This window comes from Ictalurus furcatus, chromosome 11 (assembly GCF_023375685.1).
Source record: "Ictalurus furcatus strain D&B chromosome 11, Billie_1.0, whole genome shotgun sequence".
NCBI classification, from domain to species: domain Eukaryota; kingdom Metazoa; phylum Chordata; class Actinopteri; order Siluriformes; family Ictaluridae; genus Ictalurus; species Ictalurus furcatus.
Genome location: NC_071265.1, coordinates 6,711,871 through 6,734,916, shown reverse-complemented (window position 1 = coordinate 6,734,916; position 23,046 = coordinate 6,711,871). Strand labels below are relative to the sequence as shown.

General features: G+C 39.2%; 1 protein-coding gene across 1 annotated transcript; it reads left to right on the top strand.

Annotated features, from left to right (window-relative positions):
- Nucleotides 1-785: 785 nt before the first annotated feature.
- Nucleotides 786-12,763, top strand: uhmk1 (U2AF homology motif (UHM) kinase 1). Its single transcript, XM_053635924.1, has 8 exons — nucleotides 786-2,147; nucleotides 2,868-3,160; nucleotides 5,350-5,541; nucleotides 5,992-6,086; nucleotides 6,177-6,253; nucleotides 7,409-7,507; nucleotides 8,568-8,656; nucleotides 8,750-12,763. The coding sequence occupies exons 1-8, from the start codon at nucleotides 1,865-1,867 to the stop codon at nucleotides 8,894-8,896; spliced, it is 1,275 nt and encodes a 424-aa protein (XP_053491899.1). The 5' UTR covers nucleotides 786-1,864; the 3' UTR covers nucleotides 8,897-12,763.
- Nucleotides 12,764-23,046: the final 10,283 nt, after the last annotated feature.

Sequence of the window (23,046 nt, the reverse complement as noted above, 5' to 3'; positions counted from 1 at the left end):
TGGCATGTCCAAAGTGTCCGCCGTGTATGAATGGGTGTGTGAGTGTGTATGTGAGTGTGTCCTGCGATGGACTGGCACCCCGTCCAGAGTGTACCCCGCCTTGTGCCTGATGCTCCCTGGGATAGGCTCCAGGTTCCCCGTGACCCTGTAGGATGAGTGGTAGAGAAAATGTATGGAGGGTCTGAATTGAATTATTTTTATAGTATGACTTATTTTTATACGTCTGAATTATAATTTCTGTTAATAATATTACTAACCCTAAAATTTGATCTATTAATTGTTTTAGATCAAATTTGTTTATCTATTTAGGTGCTTTTGTTCTCTTAATCACTCATTTTCCTCGCACCTCCAGGGTTGGGGTTTCAATTCCTGCCTCCGCCCTGCGTGCGCGGAGTTTGCATGTCCTCCCGCGCTTTGGGGGTTTCCTCTAGGTACTCCATTTTTCTCCCCCACACAGCGTTGTAGGCTGTTTGGCATCTCTAAATTGTCAGTACTGTGTGAATACATGTATGCAATTGTGCCCTGCGATGGGTTGGCACCTGTTCCAGGGTGTCCCCTGCCTTGTACCCGGAGTTACCTGGGATAGACTCCAGGCTCCCCTTTGACCCTGTGTAGGATAAGCGGTACAGCAAATGGATGGATGGATTTTGCTACTAGTATTATTATTTACCAGCATACATATATGTTTGTTGCTGTTCAGTATTCTCATAGAGATGAAAAGACATGAAAGAAAATTAATTGTAAGGCATATTATGCTCTTGTTTAAAAATGCAAAAAATCTATGTATTATTATTATTATTATTGCTGTTGTTATTGTTGTTCAATGTTTATTTATTTAGTTGTTTAGTTAGTTTGGTGGTTAGCTAATTAGTTAGTTGACTGGTTAGTTAGTTAGTTAGATAAACACATGGATGTGATGAGGGCTCATAATCCAAACATTTTGTATTGACTTCACATTACCTGGTTTTATTAAAACTGTAAAACAGTATTTAGATTTAAGTTGATATTATTTATATTAATATTACTGGGCTTTAGATTAGAATATGAAACACACTGGTATAAATCCTCATTTTTTTACTAGAGTTTTATTAAAATCTTCTTGTACATGCCACACCTGAGTTCCAGAGCCTGTTATTCATGCTTAAGCATCGAGTGTATAAAGGTAACGACGTTTAACAGTTAAAACCTTTCATTATATTAATTATGTTCCATTTCAAAGGACGAGTTCATTCTTGAAATATTTCAAGAAGCTGCTGTGCAGAGTGCTACGGAAGTAGTTTAACTACAACAGCTGACCTCATTTCCGGAACAATTAAGCTACGGAAGTAGTTTTACTACAACAGCTGACCTCATTTCCGGAACAATTAAGCTACTGCCCACACTCCAGTCCAGTAGGTGGCGGTAATGCACCTTTAGTGGTTTGCCACCCGCCATTGAAAACAAAAAGAAGAAGAAGGAGATTTCCGGAACAATGGCCGCCAAAACAATGGCAAGAGTGTTTACAATCCACGAACCTAATTTAACTCTGCTCCTAAAATATAAAGTTCGGCTGTTTATTTAGTCTGTCAGGTGTTTTTGGAAGTATGCCGTGAATAATAAACATCGGTTACGGCGTGGAATTTATTTATAAAACGCGACACCGCTAACTTAGTTTGCTAACTCTACTGGTAGCTTAGCCACAGCAGATGCTATCTGGACCGGAACCGGCTGCACATAATGCCAAGCACAAGACCGTTTTAAACAGATCCTAGTGCTTTAGAAGTAACGAACCGAGCAGCCACTTCTCATACCACAGTCCGCTAGCTATCCTGTCTTCTGAGCAGCACTAAATGCTAGCCGAGTGCAGATCAGTGAGCGTGAAAACATGTCCAGTCCAAACCCGAACCCAGCGGGACTCACAGTAGCAGCTGGGGGCGGAGAGAAGGTGGATCAGGTCATGCAGCCGGTTCTGTTTGAAATCTTTGGGGAGATGTGGAAGGTGCAGGCTCGGTTAGGACAGGGAGGTTCTGCCTCTGTGTACCGTGTGAGTTCTGCCAGGTCCAGCTCTGCTGCTGTGAAAGAGTTTCTTCTGGACGCACAGGGTGGAGATTACGGCTATATCAAAGAAAGATCCGTGCTAGAAGACATCCAGGGCCACAAGAATATCGGTAAGGCATTTTTAAATCAAGTTTCATGTGCTTGATTGGGTGAAACACCAGCTCTTGCTTTTGTACACTGTCTGTATTGTGTTCACAGGATATGATCGTGGGATACAGCCGGTAGATTGGATCAGGAAGTGTGTCAGATACTCTATACGTGATACAGACACACTGCCTCTCTTTTAGAGAAGATAAGATAAGATAAACGTGCATTAATCCATCGTGGAGAAACGAACGTGTTACTGCGGCACTATTGTAAGAATAAAGCGGAGGTAAATATACCTTATGTACAAATTTTCAGGTGAAGGACGTGCCGAGGAGAAGTAGAGCATCAGGGTGGAGCAGGCCGGTCCGGAAGGCAGAAGCAATCAGGATCATTGCTATCTCATCAGGCAGCAGGAGTGACGTGTGTAGAGAGAGAGAGAGAGAGAGAACACAGATTGTTAGGGATATGGTTAAATCTATATCCGGATTTTTGTAAAGCTGCTCTCTGACAGTGTCCGTTGTTAAAAGTGTCATAATTGAGTGAATTTATTATAGACGTGTCAGTATGACCAGAATAGAGAAAGAATGGTGTGTAACGCAGTAAACAGGCACATCATTATAAAATACGTAAGTATTGGTTTGGTTGTACTTTATCAGATGATTAAAGGAAGGGGGGGCCCGAATACTTATGCAATGCACAGGCAGGAATTCATTCATGTTCATATTCTCTGCTTTTATCCGCAGTGACGCTGTATGGCGTGTTCACCAATCACAACCCGCTCGGCGTAGCGACCCGCTGCTTGTTGCTGGAGCTTCTGGATGTGAGTGTGTCGGAGTTGCTGGTGAGAGGCAGCAGTCAGGGCCACTCCATGTGGCTGATCCAGCACTGCGCTCGTGATGTCCTGGAGGCGCTGTGTTTCCTGCACCGAGAGGGATACGTGCACGCCGACCTCAAGCCTCGCAACGTTCTCTGGAGCCCCGATGACGAGTGCTTCAAGCTCATCGACTTTGGGCTCAGCTTTAAAGAGGGGCACCAGGTAAGGCGGCGGATGTAAGCTGAGCTCGCCTCCAGCTGTTTGGTCGCATCACGCCATGTCGGAATTACCATAATCACTAGATTACGTCTCGGACGTTCTGTCTCGGAGCCTTTCGTGTCCTCGGACTCAGAATTCCGCCTTTCTATACAGCGAAATGAATCCGTGTGAGGTGACGATGTTGACATCTGCAAAATGCATGACGTTAAACTGTACTGTATGTCTTTTCGTTTATTCTGAGATGAATCTCGCATTATTAAGACGTGAACAATCGTCAATTCTCAAAATCGTTACGCAGAGATATTACGAGATGACTATTTAACTGCTGAAGCCGCCGCCATTTTGAATGTTTCCGCACGACGCTGCAGCAGTCAGAGCTCTCGGTTTGTAATTACGAGTTCTACGAGGACGTGAACGTGAACGCTTTTTGCATGTCGGAATCACGTAATTACGACATGTTGCGAACGCAGTCTTTTTTTGTTCCTGTGGGGACGCCTATAGCAGAGCCTAAATGGCTGTTCTGTCATGTTTATAGAGAAAGCCTTAAGCTTTTAATTGATTGAATAAGTGTAAATAAAATGTCATTTAGGAACCAAATGCTATATAAGACATGTACTCACACTACACTGTAAAACTTTTTTCTTTTATTTATTTAGTCTACCGCAGCGAGTTATTGGCTTTCGTTCCTGTTCTCTCTTTCAGGAAGTCCCTTTCCTTTCCAGGAAAAGAAAGTCCGAATATTCCCCTCATCTTATTAACTTACACTGGTTGAACATTTTCCTGTAGTCTTCCTTTTGACATTTACAGCCTGTAGTACCTATTCAGCACTTACTGTACCATGTGACACTGTACAGGGACTAGAAGAACTCCAGTTAGAGGGTGTGAAAGCAGATAATTGGGAGAATGGGGACAGTGCAGCACTAATTCAGCACATAATCCGCTGATGACCAGTAGGATTAAAGATCTCCAACTGCAAAACATGTTGTGAATGCTACTTTCAGAGCTTCGTGTATTTAAGTGATTTAAACTCCGGTAACAGCAACTACAGTGTGTTTAGTCGTGCTGTTGCTGTGAAACATGGTCATCTTGAAGACTGAATCGGGTTCGGCAAAGATTGTATATACATACACTTTTATGTAGTGTAGCTTCCTTTTTTTCATACCATATCTAAGTATAATCTGATCTCTTAATTCATCATAACCACACCTGACACCTCGGGTTGTGTATCAAAGCACCCGACTACTGTCACCTCACTCTGCTGATGTTTTAATACAGAGCTTGTTTATGCTTCGGGTTTTTACGTGTCTTTCATTCGATTTCATCAGTTTTATCCGGAATTGTTATCGTTTTAGTCCGCGAGCACTTTAATCTCATTTTATTTTGAACTTTAGAGATTTCTCCTTCTGTGGATGGATTTCTGGTTTTGATTTGAACGATGTAATCATTTCTTTGTCTTATTTGAATCACTATAGGGTTTATTATTCTTAAACAATCAGGACTGGCCAAAACAAAACAAAAATACAACGTTTATGATGCAGTAATCAAAAATAGAAAAAATAAAGTTTAAAAAGATTTGTTAAAACCAGGCCCCCTTTTTCTTTTCTTTTTTTCCCTGGTTTCAGAAACCATCATTTGAATATCATTAGTTATGCTTGCTTGTGATGAAACCCAAAGCATATTCATTTCCAATTAGATTTTTTTTTTTTAAGTCACAAAAAAAACCCCCCAGCTTTACAGAAATCTGGATGTAGACGTGGAATCTTCACTGTCTGACGTAAACGACTTGTTAATTTGATGCCTCTCAAGAAGACCGTCAGGCCTCAAACACATCATTTCATATTTGCGACACTGAATAATCTTATAGATGGTGTATGGAAGAGAAGGATAAAGAAACTCCGTCAGATCAAAGATGGGTATTTCTTTAAAAATATAAATAAATACAGATTCTAAATATAATCATTATAGACATATAAGTTACACTCGTTGTTAATCGTGCAAACATTTGAATCAAAGAAAAGACCGAAAGTCAGGACCAGAATCTTCCAGAATAAAATAGATATGTAGGGGATGGGTTTTAGGTTTAGTGTCATTTTTCACTACCGACAAGAAGCACAACTTGCTGTGAGCTGCTTTCCGACTGTATTTAAAATATATATATATATATATATATATATATAAATTCTTTCATGCAGGATGTGAAGTACATCCAGACAGACGGGTACCGAGCCCCTGAGGCTGAGCTGCAGAACTCGCTGGCTCAGGCAGGACTGGAGGGAGGCTCGGGCTGTACCACTGCTGTGGATCTGTGGAGTCTGGGCATCATTCTTCTGGAAATGTTCTCAGGAATCAAACTAAAAGACACTGTCAAGTCTCAGGAATGGAAGGTGAGTCGTGGTCAGTATGCTGCTGTGCCTCTTTGAAACATTTTGAAAAATCAAGTCGCGATTTTTAAAGGTGCAGTCTGTAATGTTTGTTGACCGGAAGTCGTTAGATAACGTCAACAAAAAGTGTGGAAAAACAATGTGTGATTTGCGATCTTGCCATGAAATTGCTTTTAAGGCATGTGTTTGTATTTTTCCGGACTCTGAAATAAACTCCGCCCCCAGTCCGAATCTTTCAGCTCTGCCTCTTTTCCTTAAGATGCAGATTATGAGCTAATTACAGGCGGAATTATTTGGTGGGAAGGAAATTACTTTTATAGACCATGCTCAGTGGTTCGGCTACACGTAAATAATGATTGAATTATTATTATTATTATTATTATTTTTTATAAATAATGAGTACAGATTAGTGTAGGTGCTATTTTCACACGAGAACTCCCTGTTCTTCTACAGGACAACAGTGCTGCAGTAGTGGATCATATCTTTTCGAGCAATTCTGTGGTGTACCCTGCTATCCCCGTCTACCATCTGAGAGATCTCATCAAAAGGTAGGCGACGCCTCAAAAGACTCCATATCTATAAACCGCCTATAGCTGTGCGATGTGACGTCTGTGTCTTCTCTCCTTTGCTCTCATCAGCATGCTTCACCACAACCCAAACCGCAGAAGCACAGCCGAAGCTGCACTGATCAGCCCCTTCTTCAGTATTCCTTTCGGTATGAAAGTTTAATGTAAGCCTTATAAAGCAGTGATGCATCGTAGAAGGCGTACACACTCTGGTGATGGACCTTGATTTGTCTGTTACTCATCAGTGTTGAGAATTAGACTTCAGATCTCAGTGTGAGGGGAGTAGAGATGCCCAATTACCGGTCTTAAACCTTCTCGAAGTAAACAGATACGCTTCCAGCATGACCGCTTTATGAAGAGTCGCATCTTTCGTCAATCAGAAACTGATTTTCTGATATTTAGTACAATGTTAACAAATTGTTGCAAAGAGATTGTATTGTATGCCAGGCTGGTCGCTATAGCAACAACATACGCGCCTATGGGATGTTTATTTGTCAGGCTGCTGTGACTAGCAGGAATGAAAAAATATTGGCAGGAATAAGTATTAAAACACTTACAAGCATAGTTAAGTGATACTTTTCGTCACGCCCTGAAGTGTTACGTCATACTATATACCATTTCTCCATTCCTAGTCACATTTAATGCCTGCAAAACAAGTTTGTTCCTGATATCACTTACGTTATAGCAGCTATAAACAGTCATTCCCTCACCAGCTTCCTTTTTCTCTCTTCACATGAGACTGAGAAACTACATATTTCTTCATCGAGAAGACTTTCCCATGTCGGGAAACATAGTTAGAGCTTTATCTCTGATTATTATAAACCACTGCTACTGGAGACTCCTTCCAAAAATGTTAAACAATCATCTCTTTAGAGAAAAGTTCATATGATCAACATTTACACACAGGTTAAATATCGTTAAACCTGTGTGTTTAATATCAATATTTAACCAGGTTAATAACGATAACGTGTTTAATAACGATATTTAACCAGGTTAAATATCGTTAAACCGTGGCACATAAACGATAAACATCGTTTATGTGCCACGTCCATCATACAAGTCCCTACAGAAAGGTTACTGTATTAATATAAACTTTGCAGTAAGAACTACTGTCTTTTTAACTATTGAAAATATTCATTACATAGTAGACGTGTTTCACATGCGTAAGCTCATCATGGTGAACTTATATAAATCTGTCTAGATCTCCAACCATTTCAGCATGATCTGTTGTACACTGCGTACCTGGCTTGACCCGGAAACCCAGACTTGTACTAATGTGAATAATACCACTGCTTCGTTCTCAGCTCCTCACATCGACGACTTGGTTCTGCTGCCTACGCCCGTCCTCAGACTGCTCAACGTGATCGATGACAGTCATTTACACAACGATGACGAATATGAAGGTGAGTGTTTCTCTTAGATCTTCTGCCAAGTTGTGGGAATCAGACTAGTGAAGCCTGTAATGGTTTTACGCAAGCTTTATAGGGCATGCGTGCAGGGGTTACTAAATTATACCAAAGACGCCCACATCGCTAACAGGAGAATACTAGCAGGCGGAGAGAAAAAAATACAAAACGAACAAAACCCAGATGCAAATGATGATGGACAAGGGGAAGGTTTTTCTTTCTGTTCAAGTGTGCACCAAGCAATATTAAGAAAACAGCAAGGCAAAAGTCAAAATTTCCTCTCTCTCTCTCTCTCTCTCTCTCTATATATATATATAGATATATATATATATATATATATATGTGTGTGTGTGTGTATATATATATATATATATATATATATATATATATATATATATATATATATGTATGTATGTGTGTATATAAATGTGTGTGTGTATATATATATATATATAAATATATTTGTTTATTTATATTTACGTGTGTGTGTATATATGTATATGTGTATATATATATATATATATATATATATATATATATATATATATATATATATATATATATATATATATATATATATATTTTAGTATCTCACAAAATAATCCAAACAGAATTCCCATAGTTCCATTTGTGTTGAGTTTTGATGAGTTTATTATTATTCTAAAATGTGGGGGGTAAAATAAATAAAGAATGAGTGTGTAAACTTTTGACCGGTGGTGTATATGCAGGGTTTTACAGTAACCACCTTGTGCTTGAGTGGAAAAAGACTCCACTCGTTTGTAGACAGTAGAAATGTTTACATGCACATTTTCTTATTAACTGCTGTGGGTAATATTTGTCCTCGAATTTGAAGAAAGTAAGTGTGGATGTAAACTTCTCAGGTGTCTCGAGTATCACTGTAGCAAGGGATCAAAAATCCTAAACACTAGCGCTAAACCGTAGTCATGGTCACCTCTGATAGGAATCCAGTTGTCCCTTTTTAACTTTCCTTGATATCTTTAAGATAAGTCCGTCATCTTAATTAACGTGCCTATTTTATTCTTTTTGTCCTCCCTAGATATTATCGAGGACATGAGAGAAGAATGTCAGAAATATGGATCAGTCTTATCGCTGTTGATTCCGAAAGAAAATCCTGGTAAAGGCCAGGTGAGGAGTGTGAGATTCATTTAAAAATGGGTTAAAGGACGTGCATTGAGTATACTCAAGCTCTGAGATAAGACTGTCACTTCTTACTCGCAGGTCTTCGTCGAGTACGCGAACGCTGGAGACTCCAAAGAAGCCCAGAGGCTCCTGACAGGCCGCACTTTTGATGGCAAATTCGTGGTGGCCACTTTCTACCCGCTGAGTGCCTATAAGAGAGGTTATCTGTATCAGACCGTGCAGTAAGGGTCTACACGTACAATACCACGCCTGCACAATCTGTTCCAGCATGAAGAGTGCTTAGTTGTGAAGCCCATCACGTTCTCACAAGTATCTCGGCTAATCTTTACTATAGAAAACATTTATGTGAGCTGCATACACTTATAGTGCGGATACATACTGGTGCACAAATGTGTCTTCTTCCATGGCTTGCTTATATAGTGCAATAAGGAGCTGTGATGCTTTAGAGAAAGATCACTTCTGACTCCCGACACATGTTGGCGATGTGAGATATCTCTCGCGTTTTGGATCTGGATCGTGTCCCGGTAAGATTTCGCCCGTATTCGTTGACACTTTAAACTCGCCTCGGAATGGCCTCACTGAAATCTGTTCGTTGTATTGCACGTTTAATATGCAAATCAGCTCATTACATCCGAACACCATTGTTTTTCCTCGTGGTTTTTAATTCCACTACACGTCAACGTCGGCATTTACGGAGCACGTGCATCACCTCTTGGGCGGGTTAATTATGGTTTGGAGAGCGAATCTGCGTTTCCGCTTTCATTTTCATACTCATCATCTCTATCCAGATCTAATCCTGATATGCGTGAAACTCCTTCCTCTTTTTCTTTGTTTTCGTGATTACCTAAAATCTATAAGGCTGCACATATTTATGAATTATTGGCCAAAAAAAAAAAAATGGCATACGACTGCTTGCACAGTGTAGAAGTCTGAACATTTCCAGTCTACTCTAAAGTGAACAGAGACGGAAATGTTACTTCAGTAGAGAGCACAAACAAGGGGATAACGTAGTTGATGAAGCTATCTCCTTCTACTAGGATTTTGAAGAAGTATATTTACCGTAGAACTTGAATTTTATATCGTTTAAATGCTCATTTGTCGTGAAACACTTCAGCGCCAAGTACTTTTGGTGTAGAACTCATGCAGGAGTTTGCTTATGAGTTTGAGGTCTCAGTGTAAAATCTTTTCAGGCTTGTTTCGTAAAACGAATATACGTGAGGCGATCTGGGAAAACCGGACTGGGAACGGTGCTGTGCCTGAATTCTGCCGAATAGCCGGGGGAAGGGGGTGGGAAACAAAACAGATTTACGCCAATTTATTTGTTTTTTTTGTCTTTCGGTAAAAACAGTCATTCTGCGTAACAATGTCTAGTTAAGTGCGATTTCCTCACACAGGAAATGTCACACTTTGATCAAGTTGTAGGATGGCTACGTGCGGTCGAGAAATGAATATAAGCCTAATTCATTTCTGTAATCAAGATACCTTGCTGTCAAAAATGTGCCTTTAAATGCAATTTTCTCTTATGATTGCGATACATATTTCAATTCAGGAAATTCTACAGCGTTCAGTAGAAAATGCTCAAATTTCACCGCGTGAAGGGTTTTCCCAGGCCGCCACACGTTTACTTTAGTGAGTCGCTATGAGTGTCGCACTGAACCTGTGAAAGCTTCTCAACCTCATGTGGATTTATTCTGCTCTTTTTCTAGCAGCTCTTCACTATGGTGCTTTGATATTCTCATACGTGCTGCTGTATTCACAATGACGCTTCACTGCAGTCGCGTAATGTTTTTGTTTTGTTTTTTTCTTTAAAAAAAAACAAACCCCAAAACATTGTATACCTGGTTTTGAGCCTTTTTGTTTATTAGAATATGGGGGGGTTTTCCCCCCACACCTGTACTCTTAGTGGTACTTAACAAAAGCGTTAACAAAAGGCACAATCAGGGATTTTCAGAATAGCAGATGAGTAGCTCTGGCACTGAACTAAAATCAGAAGTCTTTCATGTCCATTGTTTTCCTTTTCAAGTACAATTGCAGTCGTAAGTTTACATACGCCTTGCAGAATCTGCAAAATGTTAATTTTTTTTTTAAAAAAAAGAGGGATCATAAAAATTGCATTTAGTTTTTTAATTAGTTCTGCCCTGAAGAAGCTATTTCACATAACGGATGTTTGCATCTAGTCCACAAGACGCAATAATAACCGAATTTACACAAATGAACCAGTTCAAAAGTTTACACACGCTCGATTCTTAATACTGTGTCTCGTTACCTGGATGACCAACGATTTTATTTGTGATGGTTGTTCATGAGTCTCTTGTTTGTCCTGAGCAGTTAAACTACCCACTGTTCTTCAGAAAAATCCTCCAGGTCCTGCACATTCTCGACCGCTTTCCAACAGCGGCTATACATACGGCATCTTTATACGTTTATAACTGAGAGACTCGTGCACAACTATTCCAAAAGGTGAAAACATTGACTGATCCTCGAGAAGGCAACAGGATACATTGAGAGCCAGGGGGGTGTAAATTTTTGAACAGGATGATCGGTGTAAATTGTTATTATTTTGTCTTCCGGGGAAACATGTGAATATCTTATGTAGCAAATGAAGGGCAGTACTAAATGGGAAATAAAATAAAAGAAACCAGATCTTTAAACAAAATAATGACAATTTACTCTTATCCTAGTTTGACACTTTTTCAAACAATGTACAGCGGTCGTTCGTTTATATCCGTGCTGGAGATAAAGCGTGGACTCTTTTGGTCTGGCATGTTAAGAAAATGTTTTATGATGGGAAAAGAAAACAACATTGCAAATTCCAGATTGTGAGATTTCCTTCCTTCTATAGTAGCTATAAAAAGTTTGCATGGCTTTATTGAAGCTATTCAAAGCTCTACTCCGTAAGCTTCTGCAGTTGACTTTGACCCTGAGTGTTTGCAGTTGCTTTCGGATCGAGATAAAGTTGTTTAGTCTTCCAGGCGTTCGTTTTCAGGGTTTATAATTAAGGAAGATGGTGTGTGTGTGTGTGTGTGTGTGTGTGTGTGTGTGTGTGTGTGTGTGTGGAGGGGGGGTTAAAGAGTGTTGAGGCTTTAAGGTTGCACATTACTACTGATTGAAGTGTGATACTGTGCTGATTTGCGGGATGGACGGGGTATTGATGGAAGCTTTTTGGTTTTTATCTTTTCTTTTTTTTTTTTGCGAGTTTGTGGAGTTCTGCATTATATGAGCTAGATGATTTATTCTCAGAGCTAACAAATGTAATAATTTGAGCTGGCTAAACTGGTAGCTAATGCAATGTAGTAGTGTTTGGAGTGCTAGTTAACTGGTTAAGTGCATTAATACAGACATTAATACAGCGTGTGATCATTTTACAATTACATTTTTGCTCAATCGGCTGACGCTCTTATTTACGATAGTGGCAGCACAAGAGTTAAGGGTCGTGCTCAAGGACCCATCCAAGGCTGCTGAGATTGAAACTCTTCTGATCAATAGCCCAAAGCTTTAATTGCTGAGCCGTCCTGTAGCACACCATGTTTAAGATAATAATAAGAATAATAATAATCATCATGATCATTTTCAGCAAGTCACGGGCCAACATTTTATGACATTAACTCCTCGCATTACACACAAAAGACAATGACACTGACTCGATTTCTTTTCAGCACTAAGTGGCTGTGTATAGTTATTGTTTATAAGTGGCTGGGTATAGTTACAGGCTTGGTTTTGATCATCGGAGCACGCTAATTATTTCGGTATATTTAAACTAATTAGCGATGGGAATTCAAGAAAAATGTGTTTTTTGTTTTTTTTTAAAAATTTAATTACAAGAGTAACAGGTTTACCTACATCTACAAAAATAAAACCTGTCAAAACCCATGCTCAGCTCACTAATTCACTGTTGCACACCACTACTGCGCTACAGTGAAGTGCAGGTTTAGACAAGTTTAGTGCGAAAGTTTTTCAGGTTGCTTTCCAGTAAGAAGTTATAAATAATAATAGTAATAAAAAAAAAACCCGTTTGTCCACCCTTTTCCTATGACTAGTCCGTACAGGATTTCGCTGAGGTTTTACATTTTTTTTTTGTGATTGTTGCGGCTAAAAATGCTCGATATTACTGTATTTTCTGTGGGGTTTTTTTTGACTAACAACTATTTGAATTGGCAAAATTGCAATCGCGCAAAATAGTTCTGCATGAGACCTTTCAGCTGTACTCATGTTCGACTCGTGTGAATCGAAGAGGGCTCTGGTGATGACGTCACGTGGCGTGTTTCGCCCCAAATCTACAGTAATTTCGAAAGATTTTTTTCAATCGCAAGATCCTGGAGGGACTGTATGACTATTAATGTACCAAATAAAACCCTGCGCTAACTGAAGAAGAATAAACGAAAAACACTGTGACTCTAGTATAATCGTTTCCACTCTACACACCCTGCTGAATGTTTTAATGATTTAAACAAGCACATGATGAGTAAGTATCAGACAGCAATACATCACTGTCGGACGTGCCGATACTGGCGAGATCTTTAGCGTGCGATCCATTAATCGTGGTTTAAATTCAGAAAGGAATTTATAAAGCTTTGTCAACCGGAGCTACATGTAAACACCTGCATGTGAATCTGATCTGATTAGCCTGGCTGTTTCTGCTATGCAAGGTGGAGACAGGTGGTCAGACCGGGTTACTGAGCGGTGATCTCATTTATCATTGATCACAAGACACGAACAAAGGAAAGAAGCTGCGCCTTGGTTTGCATGAGATTGTCACACCAATTGTTATGACAAAAGCTTTCCAAAAATAAATCATGCTGATTATAGGAGATACCGAAAGGTGTGCCGAGTGTGTCCTGTTACTGAGCGTCATCTTGCACAGCTCTGGAATGTCTCTGATTTTTATTTATTATAAAGCAGGTATGAATGAGTCAGTGTAGTTTTAGGGCTTAGTTGGAAAGAGTGAGTAGGATGTAGTGCACTGGAGCATATCAGTCAAAGCATGCCTAATCCCACCTACGCTAGGTTTTTAAGCTGTTGAAGAGATTTGAAAGTTTTAGTGGATTGCATTAATGAACGTTCGCTGTTCGATGAGTCAGGTGAGCTCACCATTGGTTAAAGGCAGTACATTAGCAGACAGGCAGGTGCTAGGTTCTTCACAGTGCTGGATGATATGACAATATTTTTTTGAATATCATAAGATTGCTGTGTTTTTAAAAAAATATATATAATAAAATAAAAATTTTCAACTCTATTATTGAGTACAAAGTGGTACAAAAATTGATTTGTCATTTATTGGCACTTTAATTAAACAAAATATGGTGGTTCATACCCTGCGTAGTAAACACATGATATTTTTGCCTTATACCACAGCGCCGATCAGTTCTGATTGGTCGGAAGGTGTTGATTCATTTTGTAGAACAGCAGCAGTTCCCATTGCAAGGGTTCTATTAATGCACTTGTCCTAATACACCTCTGTAATAATGATATCAACGCACACAGTGACGTGTACGGCGGATGATGTACGTAACGTAATCGTTGATGTTCATGTAACATTTATGGAAGGAGTCTCCAGTGTCAGCGCTTTGTAACAGTCAGAAGTAAAAGATGTAACTTTACGTTTTCCGCCGTGGGAAAGTCCTTCAGGACGGAGAAGGATATGTTGTCAGATTTTTCAGTAACATACTAAGAAGCTGCACGGTTTGGTCTTATTAACTTTGAGAGAAAGAGTAACAGTAACAGGAACTTGTTTCGAAGACATTCCACGATATTAAATGTGACGATAACCAGATTAAAAAGTATGCCGTGGTGTTCTTTAACGAATCCAAATCGGCATATTGCTCTGGTACAAGAGGTACTTGAGTACATGAAGACTTAAGTAGTACATACTTTTCTGTCGGGCTGCATCACACCATGGCAGATTATTGACTATTTTACTAGATCACCATGCCCCAGTGTGTTTACTGTTTACTTGTTGCACCGTCCTTGTGCTTCCTCGAGGCATTCCTCATGTTCACCCTTCTCTTTTCAAGTACGTGAAGGAGGAAATGAGCTCGCCAGTTCTCTGGACCAGCCTTAAGTTCTCAGTCATCACACACCAGCACCTCATTAACCAGCTGCCTGGACTGTCACTAGAGATAATGTTATAATTGCATGTCATAGCGTCGAGTCGACTACCAGCCAATCTGTGCGTGTGTGAGAAATAGAAGCAGCGTGAGAGGGTGGGTGTGAAATCCAGAAAGCGGCTTTCTCGTTACACGCTCGTTTGTTCAGCAGAACTGTTCGCCCCCAAGCAGGAAGTCGAAAATCCTGACTTTCATGTTGTTGTAGCCCAGTACTGTGATTGGGATTCTATATTCTACATTTACAACAAGTCTTGATGCTAAATAAAATATGCAGAGCTAATTAGTCATGGCAGCACAAAATGTATTTATTTATTTAAATATATATATTTTTTTGCTTTTATCGAAGCTCCCACTGCAGCCCAAGTCTTTCAGGATCAAAAAGCACAAATATACGCATCGCTGCCTTCTTGGAGAAATTCCACACTGTGTAAAAATTGCGCTCTCAGCCGTGACAAAAGTGCCAAAAATCCGACCCGAACTGATGTTCAGAGTCAAAAAAAAAGTAACAAAACGACAGCAACAAAAAAAAAAAAACGACCCAAGGTTGCTGTGAATTTGCACTGTGTGTGTATGTACATATGAGTTATCTCACAGGGCTTAGTAACACAAATACAGCTGAGAAAGAGTGCATGTTTCTAACACAAACTTACTACTTTCTCACGAACGAACGCAAAGGCCGATTCGACTTTGTGGGAAAGAAGCAGCACAGGGTGAGGGTGAGGACATCCACCCAGGCGGAGGAGTAGAAATGTCTTTTACTGACAGAGCTCCCAGTCCTCGTCGCATCAAATGCAGTTTGGGCTTGACAGCGACCGTCTTCTTTCTGGGTTTAGCTAAACGAGCTTGCGTCTACATGTTTGAATTGTACAGAATGGACACCGAGGCACTGTTACACATTGGCCGTCGTAATCGATTATAAATGATCTGTTTAATGTGATGATTAGTGGGTTTTACATTACCACAGACAGTCAGATGCTCGAGTCATGGATTTAATCCAAATGAGAAGGCTAGAGGTGTTCGATCGATGGCCTACGGTGCGAGGATTAAAACTTTTCTTCCACTGAACACTGACACTTTTGAATTGAACGCAGTGGCACAGTTTGCAGTCGAATTGTTTAGAATGAACAGATTCCTGTTTTTATAGATTTTTATAGATAGCAGGGAATATTTAAACATGGGAAATTTAGATAAGGTTGAAATATACGTGTGAATTGATGTGGATGTAGTAAATGATTCATGATGTATGCGAATTTTCTAGAGAAACAGGATGTAACTGGTTTCAACTGGTTTCTCCTGCAGCTTTAGGAGCACTTACACAGCTGATGATTTTATTTTATTTTTTATCCATAATACCCTGTTGCTCTAGAAACCTCATTTCGATGAGCTCTTGCTACATCTAAATAATTACTTATGTACACTGCTGCTACGCCATATATACACTTGGGTCCAATGTCTGAGACCATTGGCTGCGATTTATTTATTTATTTATTTATTTATTTATTTAATTTTCCCATTTAAAACTGGATATAAAAAAAAAAAAAAATAAGGCTTTCGAACTTGTTTTAGAAAAATCTAGAAAATATCTTCTTAGGATTCTGTCTATGATACTATTCAAATGTGAGCACATTGGTGATATTGACCTTGAGCATTTCTTTGTACAAAAGGTCAAAATTTTCCTTGCGTCTTATCCCTTCGTTTGAAACGCGCGTTCAGACGTCACTCCGATGGATTTGTTCTAACATGGATCGTCACAAGTTTTACACAAACTTGTGGAGTCCAGGCCAGCTTGAGTGCATACTGTTGTTAAAGCAAAAACACTATGAAATTCACTCAAGTTGTTGCTGATGATATTATTTGTAATGAAAAAGTTGCATTCAATTAAATAAATAAATAAATAAATAAATAATAGAAACATTTGTGCTATTGGTCTCAGACGTTTGGACCCCGCTGTGTGGAGAGTGTTCGCAAATGAGGCCGGTAAAGCCGTAGGAGTCTGAACTTTTGTTAATGTTTGATCAGACATCACACACAGAGACTCTTGCTGTGAATTTGAGTTTATTCCTTCTTAACGAGCGAGCTGATTATCGCGATTGTACCAGCTGTCACTCAGTGCAAATGGATAAAAAAAAAAAATTGTGTAACTGGTCTGTTCATTTTATTGCACAGTTTTCACAAAAACGTATCATTTTAATGTTTTATTTTTATAATAGTTGCGGTGTATAATTTTCCTCATATAAAGATGTGCTCCAAGGATACGTTAATTACCGGAAGGTAATGATTTATACAGAGCTATGACATTACAAAGGAATAGTGAAAATACTGACTGATGCAAACTTTCACTCAGATGAAAATGAAATATAATATAAAATGAAATGAAATACTCCTGTAGTTTTAACCTGATCCGATCCTGCACGTGTGTGTGTGTGTGTGTGTGTGTGTGTGTGTGTGTGTGTGTGTGTGTGTGATTGCCAAAGACTCTCATTTACACACGTTTCTCCAAATACTCATTGTGACCGAGTTATCCCAAATTCACAACCACGTCCGTTACATTCCAACAATTCTTAAATCCACCGATTCTATAAAATTCAAACTAAAAATTATTATATCACTATAATGATTCAAAATGACTATAATAATTCTAAATCTACAGATAATTCTAGATGTTCTAATTCTAATGATTATAACCAATGATCTTGAATATGTATTCTAACTCTAACGTGCTTCTAACGATTATAACTCTCATCATCGGGGCCAAGCACTGTAAACAAACACGAATACTGCCCCCAGTGGGTAATTTTCATGACTTGACTAGTGCGTCCCTACAGGAACCTAGCCTTCAAGTTTCATGACAATAGGTCAAGGGTAACCCTGTTAAATGTTTTAAAGTAATCAGGTCATCATCAAAGGTACACTTACAGAAATGCACTTGTACCAGATTTCAGCTCAATACGATGTATGGTTCCTGAGAAACAGTTATTTGAATTTAGCCCCACCCCCTATGTACGGCCACTCCCGAAACCTTGCATATGACCTCAGAATTTTGTCATTACACATTGAGTAAATGTTTAAGCTCTGCTTCATAAATGTTGATTGGCGTGTGACAGCCATGTTGTTTACAAGTGTCAGCATGTTTTTGATAGTGGTTGAGGTTTCCACTATCGTGAGTAGTTTGACACCAATTTTGTGAATAAAGGCCAAAAATCCAAACACCACACCCCCCCAAATATATTTTGAGATCCCAAGGAATCAGTGGGGAAAAAAAAGAGCTTCTTTGTAGGACTTAGGGTTCATAAAGTGTGAACGTTTACCAAAACATAAAACCTTCTGCTATTGCACCAACATCAGGCCTATGTGGGTCCCTTTGTGTGTCAGAGTAGTGGGGGGGCATTCCACACCTTTCCTCTAAATTTGGTGTTTTATGACATATGGTCTTTGCTCTCTATATCGTTATAGCAGATAATAAGAAGGATAATAAAAATCCTAACAGTAGGGTTCCAGGACCTTCTGTGTTTGAACTCCTAATGATTCTATATATAACGACTCTTAATCTAATAATCCTGAAGATTCCAACTAAAGATTCTACCTTTAAAGATTTTAAAATAAAAGGATTCTAAATATAACGTTTAGAACGCGAATGATTCTAAATCTGACCGTTGTAATGATTCTCACTAAGAATTCTACATCAGTCGAATCCGTGTGTAAAAATTCTTACCTAAAGATTTGAACTCGAATGATTCTAACCATTCTAAATCTAACAGTGTGAATGATTCTAACGTTAACCCATCTAAATCCAAGTACGAGAGAGACACGGGAGAAAGTCTTAACCAAGCTGATCCTCTGGAGTTTTATCCAGCTTCCCTGGAGCAATAAAGTAAAAAATAAATAAATAAATAATGAAAAAATTCGATTCATGTATTCTGAACATTTTGTAGTGTCCCTGCTTGATTAGGTAAATAAAACGACACTGGGAACGCATAACCACAACTTCTTCTCTCTGAAAAACTTAGTGGCGTCTCTTAAAGGGCAGATTATACAGATTTAGAGCTTCCTAAGTGATACATGTTCTACAGATATATGTTATGTTTCGCGTAAATGTTTATTGACGCACCGTCAACTGTCCTTGGACTTCTAGAATAAGTGAGATTTTCTGGTCTTTTTTCAGGAAAACGTGTGTGCATTCTTATCTGGGGTAATCTCTCTCTCTCTCACACACACACACACACACTAACTACAGATACCCTGGATAAGTATTTCTTTAAGAGTGCAATTACTGAAATGAAATGCGATTGTAATTTCCGATGTACTCAAGTGACAGGCACACTGACAAAAACAAAGGTTTTTAACCGTACATTCATTAGTGTTAAAATCATGCAAATCACAGTCCTTTGGTGAGCCATAAAGCTTCTGTGTGTTTTGACAATCATGATTTCACGCTGCTCTGTAGACCTCCTTACTACATGCACTGCTGTGTGGGGTGAGGACTTGGAGTCTGGAGCTGTTACTGAGTGAGATGAGTTGATTATGAATGTGAAGGTATGTTGTTTGGACTTTACATGTCCTGGGCTTGGTTTCCTGAAAGCACTGTAGCTTAAGATTCATATTCGAGAAAGCTTTTATGTGATATTCCCTTTGCTGTTTATTTCGAGAAAGTCTCCAGTGATTATTTCTCTACTGTTATATATCTTGCTTGAAGCTACAGTGTATTTGGGGACACCTGCGCCATAAGCAGGTACTTCACTCGTGCTTTTGTGTGTCCAGGACTGTGTATCGAATGAGTGATGCTCATGTTTGTCACAATAAAAAGTCACAAACTATCCCCTCGTTGTTGTTTTTACTGGAGTTTATAATCAGCGAATCATGTACTCCAATTCTGAAAAAGTCGGGACAGGAAAATGCAAAATAAATTAATGAATAAATCATTTAAAAAGAGTCATTTGAAAATTCACCCTGTATTATGTTGAAAACACATTATTTGATGTTTTACTTTGTGAATTAAATTTATTTTTGAAAATATACACTCATTTCAAATCTGAGGACTGCAACACACGCCAAAAAAGTTGGGACAGTCGATTGTTTACCACTGTGTAACATCACCTATTCTTTTAATAACACTTATTAAGTGTTTGGACGCTGAGTGAAGACACCAGTTGGTTAAGTTTAGCAAGCGGAATTTTCCCCCATTTATCCATTATGTATTTCTTCAGCTGTGCAACTGTACGAGGGCTTCGTTGAATTATTTTGCGCTTCATATTGCGCCACACATTCGCAATGGGAGACAGGTCATGAATACAGGCAGGCCATGCTAGCACCCGCACTCTCTGCTTACGCAACCATGCGCTTGTAATCCGGGCAGAATGTGGTTTGGTGTTGTCCTGCTCTGGATGGCAGCATACGCTGCTCCAAAATGTGTACATATCTTTCTGCATTAATGCTGCCCTCACAGATGTGCAAGTTACCCATGCCATGTGCACTGACACACCCCGATACCATGACAGACGCTGGCTTTTGGACCTGACGCTGATAACAGCTTGGATGGTCCTTTTCCTCTTTGGCCCGGAGAACACGACGACTGTTTTATCCAAAAACTATTTGAAATGTCGACTCACAAAACACCACAAAACACGATTCCACTGTGCTACTGTCCATCTCAGATAAGACAGAGTCCAGAGAAGTCTGCAGCACTTCTGGACAGTGTTGATGTACAGCTTCTGTTTTGCATAGTAAAGCCTTCACTTGCATCTGTGGATGCAGCGGCGAATGGTGTCGACTGATAAAGTTTTACCAAAGTATTCCCGAGCCCATGTCAGGATATCCATTACAGACTCATGACGGTTTTTAAGACAGTGACGTCTGAGGGATCGGAGATCACGCGCTTTCAGAAGTGGTTTACGGACTCGCCCTTTACGCACCGAGATTTCCTTGAATCTTTTAACTACATTGTGTACTATAGAAGGTGAAATGCACTGTAGAAAGGGGAATGTTGTTCTCAAACTGTTAGATTATTCGCTCATGCATTCGTTGGCAGATTGGCAAGCCTCGACCCGTCATTGCTCTTGAAGGACTAGGCCTTTTATTGGAGGCTCCTTGTAAACTATGATTAGACGATTACCTCACCTTCTTATTTCAACTTTCAACATGGCCATTAGTCATAAATTGCCCCTGTCCCAACTTTTTTGGAACGTACTGCACGCATCAGTTTCAAAATAAACGTTTACCTTCAAAAAACTATGCCGTTGATTAGGTAAAACATCAAACACCTTGCCTTTATATGTTTTTTTTTGTGTAAATACAAGTCAAAGTACATTCACAAATCACTCCTCTTTTGTTTTTATTTTAACAGTCATAAATTTGCATTTATGAAGCCCTGTATGCAACAGAATCATTTTCATTCTGTGATCGCTCCCTACTCGTTTTAGAGCAGCACTGCTTATCATACTTGATCTTCATTTCCTCAATAAATTAAGCGTAATCAGTTGATAATAACTCGAGCCTGTGCTCACATCAGCGCTTCAGTTTTTACTGGTGGAAGTAGGGTAAGAGTACAAGTGTTCAATTTCAATAACACTCGAGTAAAGTACACAGCTACCAAACAGTACTTAAGTACAGAAGCAAAGTACAATGACTGAAGTATTATGACCCACAGAGTGAATACTTATGCAAACACCAAATGTCTGGGGTTTTTTTTTTTTTTTTGTCTAATTAACCTTTGTGAAACAATAAAAATATTTAGCATCCTTAAATGTCAGACATACTGTGACTATTCTGAAACTTCACCTGGAGCCATGGAGAGTTTCCCTTTGCCTTCAAGTATGATCTTGCGGTGCTTGAAAGTTTAGAATGTTCTCTATTTCTGCATAAATGTTACTTAAAACATGAGGAGATTTTTTTCATCAGAAGTCCTAAAAGTAGATAAAGAGAACCCAATTAAACAAATGAGGCAAAAATATTATACTTAGTCATTTATTTATTGAAGAAAATGATTCAATATTACATATCTGTGAGTGGCAAAAGTATGTGAACCTCTAGGATTAGCAGTTTAATTTGAAGGTGAAATTAGAGTCAGGTGATGATAATCAGGTGTGAGTGAGCGTCCTGTTTAATTTAAAGAACAGGGATCTATCAGAGTCTGATCTTCACAACACATGTTTGTGGAAGTGTATCATGGCACGAACAAAGGATATTTCTGAGGACCTCAGAAAAAGAGTTGTTGATGCTCATCAGGCTGGAAAAGGTTACAAACCCATCTCTAAAGAGTTTGGACTCCATCAATCCACAGTCAGACAGATTGTGTACAAATGGAGGAAAATCAAGACCATTGTTACCCTCCCCAGGAGTGGAGACCAGCAAAGATCACTCCAAGAGCAAGACGTGTAATATCTGCAAGGTCACAAGGAAACCCAGGGTAACCACTTTATACCTCAGTGCTGTTTAATACATCAAATTGACCAGAAGGAGTTGGGTCATTTTATTTTATTTTGTTTTGTTTCATTTTAATGTTGAGTAATAGCAGCTCTTGCAAGGCAAATCACAGCTTTGTATTAATGCTCTCGTTCTAATACTTCTAATAGTTTCTTGTCAAACATCAGAATGGGGAAAATGTTATTTCAGTGGCTTTGACCATGTTCTTGCTCGACGAGATGATTAGAATATTTCAGAAACTGCTCTTTCCTTGATGTCCTGAGATTACAGACAACAGACTCAAAACAGAGAATAGACCAATAATCGTTCAGCGAGTGTCAGTTCTGTGGCCTTGCTGATGAGAGAGGTCAGACCGGTTCAAGCTGACAGGAAGGCTAACTGCGGTGAGCAGAAACGCATCTCAGGACACAAGAACACAAGATGTCTAACCTTGAGGCAGCTACAACAACCGAAGACCACATCAATGCCTTTTTTGAGCGCTTAAAAGATTGATCCTCGATTAATATTGAAGAACAGTCTTATTAACAGATTTATACATTTTAATAAATAGGCAACTTCTGAGCGGATGTGGAAAGTAACGAAGTTCAATTACATACAGTCTGATTTAAAATCTGTACATCTTAAACGTTTACTTTCTCCATTTCAAAAACACAAGATGGCTCCATTTCTCGATAATCAGAACCTTTTGTCATATAGTCATAAAGCGACTTTTTAGCATCAGACAGCTTCAAGCATTAGACAACCGCACCACGATTAACATGGTCAAATTTACCATCAGTAACTAAAATCAGTGTGTGGTTCGAGGCAGACGTTTTATTTTTGTAAAGTTGTCTTGTACTTTCATACGTAAAT

What these genes read in the sequence shown, in the direction of transcription:
- uhmk1 (XM_053635924.1), top strand. Translation starts at nt 1,865, where the DNA reads ATGTCCAGTCCAAACCCGAACCCAGCGGGACTCACAGTAGCAGCTGGG. An exon ending in CCAGGGCCACAAGAATATCG is followed by an intron (nt 2,148 to 2,867) that starts GTAAGGCATTTT and finishes TTTTATCCGCAG; the next exon opens with TGACGCTGTATGGCGTGTTC. An exon ending in GCTTTAAAGAGGGGCACCAG is followed by an intron (nt 3,161 to 5,349) that starts GTAAGGCGGCGG and finishes TCTTTCATGCAG; the next exon opens with GATGTGAAGTACATCCAGAC.